Genomic DNA, 6,000 nt, shown 5'->3' with positions numbered 1-6,000 from the left:
GCTTGAACCCGGGAGGCAGAGCTTGTAGTGAGCCGAGATTGCGCCACTGCACTCCAGCCTGGGCGACAGAGCAAGACTCTGTCTCAAAAAAATAAAAAGAAGAAGTAAAACCTAGGCAAATTATCCAAATGATAAGGCAGAAAATAAGTTCCATGAAAGATGTGCAATTTTAAGGGCCATAGAGGCTGGAAAGAGACAGTAAAACCATCTGGCCGATCACGAGGTGAGGAAATAGAGACCATCCTGGCTAACACGGTGAAACCCCATCTCCACTAAAAACACAAAAAATTAGCCGGACGTGGTAGTGGGCTCCTGTTGTCCCAGCTACTCGGGAGGTTGAGGCAGGAGAATGGCGTGAACCCGGGAGGCAGAGCTTGCAGTGAGCCGAGATGGTGCCACTGCACTCCAGCCTGGGCCACAGAGCAAGACTCTGTCAAAAAAAAAGATTAATAAATGTAAATATTGATGCGCTGTAAAGACCAATGAGATAAGTCTGTTATGAGAGTGATTAATGTGAAAAAAGAGTAAATATACATATAATTTGGAATTAACAGACAAGACCAAAGTAGAAGAAAATATTTGTTGACACATACTTGAAAAACTAAAAGAAATAGATGAACCCCTAGCAAAATATAAATTAATAAAATGTCTTCATTAAGAAGTAGAAAAATTGAGTAAACTAGTGTAAAGGAAAAGTTAAAAAAGAGTAGAGCAAAAAATAGATAATTTCAAAATTATGAAGAGATAGCTCTCAAATTATTTTACAGAACAAGAATAATATTGATATCAATTTTTATGTGGAGCCAAAAAAAACCAATGTTACTCATTAATAAATACAAAAATCCTAAATAAAATATCAGTAAGTAGAATCAAATAGTATCTCAAAAATAATACATTTTGACCAAGTAAAATCCATTCCAGGAATGTAGGGATAGAGCAATTATTTTTAACAGTATTAACATAAAACATTGACAAATTAAAGGGGAAAATTATTTGATCACTAAATAGATACTTAAAAATGCAATTCATTCCTAATAGAAAATTCTAAGTAAAGTAGGAATAGAAGGAAGCCCCTAAAAGATACTAAATGCTCTGTACCTAAAGCTGAAATGAAAATAAAGTCATTCTGAATAATGATACCATAAATTTCCATGAAAAATAAGGAACAAGTCAGGGATGCTTATTGTCAACATTATTGCTTATTGGAGTTCTAGAAAATGCAATAGGACAAGAAAATGAAATAGATGGAATAAATCAGAGGAAAGAAAAAATAAATTAGAGGAAAGGAGAGAAATTATTGTTTTATTATGCAACTTTATACCTAGAAAATTTATGAGACATTACTGAAAAATTACTAGAATTAATAAGAAAGTTCATTAAAGGCAATTGAACTTAAAGTAAATACACAAAATTTGGTAACTTTTCTCAATACTGGTAAGAGTCAACCAAAAATAGAAGTGCAGGAGGAGAAAATTCATTTCACAGTAGCAATAAAAATCATGAGATATTTAGGAACACATTTAACCAAAGATATGTATTTTAAAAGCTGTAAAAAATGTATTAGGGACATAAAACCATATGTGAATAAATGAGCAGACATGCCATACTGTTAACTGGGGAAGTTTAATGTCATAAAAATCAATTTTGCCCAAGTTAATGTATAAATTTCAGGTAATGGCAATTAGAATCAGGTGAGCCTCTTTCCAAAGCCTGGGTTTGGCAAGATTCGCCAAGAGTGCAATTACAAAGCATGAAAATGCTACCTTAAAAAGTTTAATGTAGTTTCATCATGTCATAGTTACTTGCTGAAATGACTCACTTTGTCGCTTGAAAAGCTAGTACTATGAGGCGTTGTTCTTGTTCTTGTTGATGTTATGAAAAGTTAGACTAAAGCACAGGGAAAATGCACCTTGGGCACTGCCAGGTTTTTGCAAAGCAAGATATAAAACCAGGTCTGCATCTGGGCCAGCATGGTGAAACTGCATCACTACTAAAAATACAAAAAAATTAGCTGGGCATGGTGGCACGCACCTGTAGTCCCAGCTACTCAGGAGGCTGAGGCAGGAGAATCACTTGAACCCGGGAGGCAGAGGTTGCAGTGAGCTGAAATCACACCACTATACTCCAGCCTGGCAACAGAGCAAGACTCCATCTAAAAAAAAATAAAGTAAAATAAAATAAAAATAAAACCAGGTCTGATCTGCCTTTGCATGTTCTACATACGCCGCCTTCTGTGTGTTGTAGCTAAAAGAGGAAAGCTATGTTTAAGTAAAAGAGGATTAATGATGAAATGGAAAATAAGGTATCCGCGGTTCCTTTTAGGATTATTCTCTTCCATCATGCGGGAGCTTGCCAACATTACCCATGATGGGCCCAAGTGGATTTTACTGGATGGCGACATAGATCCAATGTGGATTGAGTCCTTGAATACTGTCATGGATGACAACAAGGTATGAAATTGAGAGAGATCCCTACATCATTTCTAATCATCTGTGAAACCAGTCACCTAGTGTGGCAGGCGTATTTGCAAATCTAGATTCCACACGATGGCTGGCTCAGAGTAAGGAACTCCCAGCACCCTGGGAGGCCAAGGTGGGCAGATCACCTGAGGTCAGGAGTTCAAGAACAACCTGGCCAACATGGTGAAACCCCATCTCTACGAAAAATACAAAAACAAATAGGGCATTGTGGTAGACACCTGTAATCCCAGCTACTCAGGAGGCTGAGGCAGGAGAATTGCTTGAACCCGGGAGGCAGAGGTTGCAGTGAGCTGAGATCACGCCATTGCACTCCAGCCTGGACAACAAGAGTGAAACTCCATCTCAAAAAACTAACTGGTGACTGTTAAGCTGGTGGCTGTTCCTAAACTTGTTCAGAGAGCATGTCCAGATTACAAGTTTTAAAATGCTTTCAACATTTACAGGATTGTTAGAATAAAAGTATGCTCTCCTGGAGAGACTACTTGATTTTTTTTTTACTTTTATTTTAGGTTTGAGGATACATGTGCAGGTTTGTTACATAGGCAAACTCATGTCACAGGGGTTTGTTGCACACATTGTTTCATCACCCAGGTACTAAGTTCAGTACCCAATAGTTACATTTTCTGCACCTCTCCCTCCCCCTACCTTGTACCCTCAAGGGGGCTCCAGTGTCCTCTCTGTTGTTCCCTTCTTTGTGTTCACGAGTTCTCATCATTTAGCTCCCACTTATAAATGAGAACATATAGCATTTGGTCTTCTGTTCCTGCATTAGTTTGCTAAGGTAATGGCCTCCAGCTCCATTCATGTTCCCACAAATAACATGATTTCATTCTTTTTATGGCTGCATAATATTCCATGGTGTGTATGTACTACATTTTCTTTATCTTATCTGTCATTGATGGGCATTTAGGTTGGTTTAATGTCTTTGCCATTGTGAAGAGTGTGGCAATAAACATTTGCGTGCATGTGTCTTTATAGTAGAATGATTTATATTCCTCTGGATATATGTCCAGTAATGAAATAGCTGGGTCGAACAGTAGTTCTGTTTCTAGCTCTTGAGGAGTCACCAAACTGCTTTCCACAATGGTTAAACTAATTTACACTCCCACCAATAGTGTATAAGTGTTCCCTTTTCTCCACAACCTCACCAGCATCTGTTCTTTTTTGATATTTTAGTAATAGCAATTCTGACTGGTGTGAGATGGAATCTCATTGTGGTTTTGATTTGCATTTCTCTCGTAATCAGAGATGTTGAGATTTTTTTCATATGCTTTTTGGCCACATGTATGTCTTCTTTAGAAAAGTTTCTGTTCATGTTCTTTGCTCACTTTTTAATAGTGTTGTTTGTTTGTCGTAAGTTTGCTTAAGTTCCTTATAGATGCTGGATATTAGACCTTTGTCAGATGCATGGTTTGCAAATATTTTTTCCCATTCTTTAGGTTGCCTGTTCACTCTGTTGATCATTTCCTTTGCTGTGCAGAAGCTCTTTAGTTTAATTAGATCCTATTTGTCAATTTTGCATTTGTTGCAATGGCTTTTGGCATCTTTGTCGTTAAATCTTCACTCATTCCTATGGCCAAGATGGTATTGCCTAGGTTGTCTTCCAGGGCTTTTATAGTTTTGGATTTTACATTTAAGTTTTTAATCTTCTTGAGTTAATCTTTATATATCATGTAAAGAAGGGGGCCAGTTTCGGTCTTCTGCATATGGCTAGCCAGTTATCCCAGCACCATGTATTAAATAGGCAGTCCTTCCCCCATTGCTTGTTTTTGTCAGCTTCGTTGAAGATTAGATGGTCATAGGTGTGCGGCCTTATTTCTGGGCTCTCTATTCTGTTCCATTGATCTATGTGTCTGTTTTTGTACCAGTACCACACTATTTTGGTTACTGTCACCCTGTAGTATAGTTTGAAGTCAGGTAACATGATGCCTCCAGCTTTGTAGTTTTTTGGTTTTTTGTTTTTGTTTTGTTTTTTTTTGCTTATGATTGCCTTAGTTATTCTGGCTCTTTTTTGGTTCCATATGAATTTTAAAATAGATTTTCTAGTTCTATGAAGAATGTCATTGGTAGTTTAGTAGGAATAGCATTGAATCTATAAATTGCTTTGGGCAGTATGGTCATTTTAATGATTTTGATTCTTCCTATCCATGAACATGGGATATTTTTCCATTTGTTTGTGTAATCTCTGATTTTTTTAAGCAGAGTTTTGTAATTCTTTTTGTAGGGATCTTTCATGAAGTACTATTATAAAAGGAACAGTATTAATATGAAATGTAAGTTATTTTCCTTTAACTGTTCCATTGTTCCAGTATGGTCTAGTTCATTCAAATCATTGACATCAATTTAAACTGTTTAAATAACTTTTTTTTTCTGATTCAACACACATACACACATATACACACAGGGGTGGTGGTGGAGAGGCATAGGAAGAAAGAGAGGATTTTTGTAGAAAATTTAGAAAATACTAATTATCACAAAGAAGGAATGTATTCATTCATTTTCACACTACTGATAAAGACATACCGGAAACTGGGTAATGTATAAAGAAAAGGAGGTTTCATGAACTCACAGTTCCACATAAATGAGGAGGCCTCACAATCATGGCAGAAGGCGAAAGGCACATCTTACATGGCAGCAGACGAGAGAATGAGAGCCAAGTGAAAGGGGTTTCCCCTTATAAAACCACCAGATTGACTGGGTGACTCATGCCTGTGAGCACTCTGGGGAGCCGAGGCAGGCGGATCACGAGGTCAGGAGATCGAGACCATCCTGGCTAACACAGTGAAACCCCATCTCTACTAAAAATACAAAAAATTAGCCTTGCATGCTGGCGGGCACCTGTAGTTTCAGCTACTCAGGAGGCTGAGGCAGGAGAATGGTGTGAACCCAGGAGGCAGAGCTTGCAGTGAGCCGAGATCATGCCACTGCACTCCAGCCTGGGCGACAGAGCGAGACTCCGTCAAAAAAAAAAAAACCATCAGATTTTGTGAGACTCACTTACAACCATGAGAACAGTATAGGGGAAACCACTCCCATGATTCAGTTATCTCCCACTGGGTCCCTCCCACAACACATGGGAATTATGGGAGCTACAATTCAAGATGAGATTTGGGTGGGGACATGGTCAAACCATATCAAGGAAATAATTATCCATAATCCCAACCAAACCAATAACAATCAGTCAAATCCCCACAGGCTGGCAAGGCACTTACCTTCTTCCTCACTGGCATGCCCTTCCCTGTTGTTTCCAGGTGCTGACATTGGCCAGCAATGAGAGGATTCCTCTGAACCCCACCATGAAGCTCCTCTTTGAGATCAGCCACCTGCGCACGGCCACTCCAGCAACTGTCTCTAGAGCAGGTACGGCCCAAGAAGGGAAGAACCACAAAGCTACTCCACTTAGGCAGGTGCCTCTCGCTTCACACGTAGTTCTGCTGACTCAGAAGGAATCTCCACATGGGAGCCAGAAGCCTGACGTGCAGTTTTGTGAATTTGGAAATGTTGTGGTAATAAGAAGGGA

General features: G+C 38.8%; 1 protein-coding gene across 1 annotated transcript in view; it reads left to right on the top strand.

Moving 5' to 3' along the window:
- The window catches only part of DNAH9 (dynein, axonemal, heavy chain 9), a 392,924-nt gene that overhangs the window by 177,128 nt on the left and 209,796 nt on the right, over positions 1-6,000 (top strand). The window contains exons 33-34 of the mRNA XM_011933244.1: positions 2,323-2,450; positions 5,732-5,840. Of these exons, the coding sequence (XP_011788634.1) occupies positions 2,323-2,450; positions 5,732-5,840 (237 nt within the window). The remainder of the gene's footprint in view (positions 1-2,322; positions 2,451-5,731; positions 5,841-6,000) is intronic.

The sequence above is a fragment of the Colobus angolensis genome, unplaced genomic scaffold, assembly GCF_000951035.1.
Source record: "Colobus angolensis palliatus isolate OR3802 unplaced genomic scaffold, Cang.pa_1.0 Scaffold125, whole genome shotgun sequence".
NCBI lineage: Eukaryota > Metazoa > Chordata > Mammalia > Primates > Cercopithecidae > Colobus > Colobus angolensis.
Note: the sequence above shows the minus strand (reverse complement) of the source record. Positions and strands in the feature narration are given on the sequence as shown.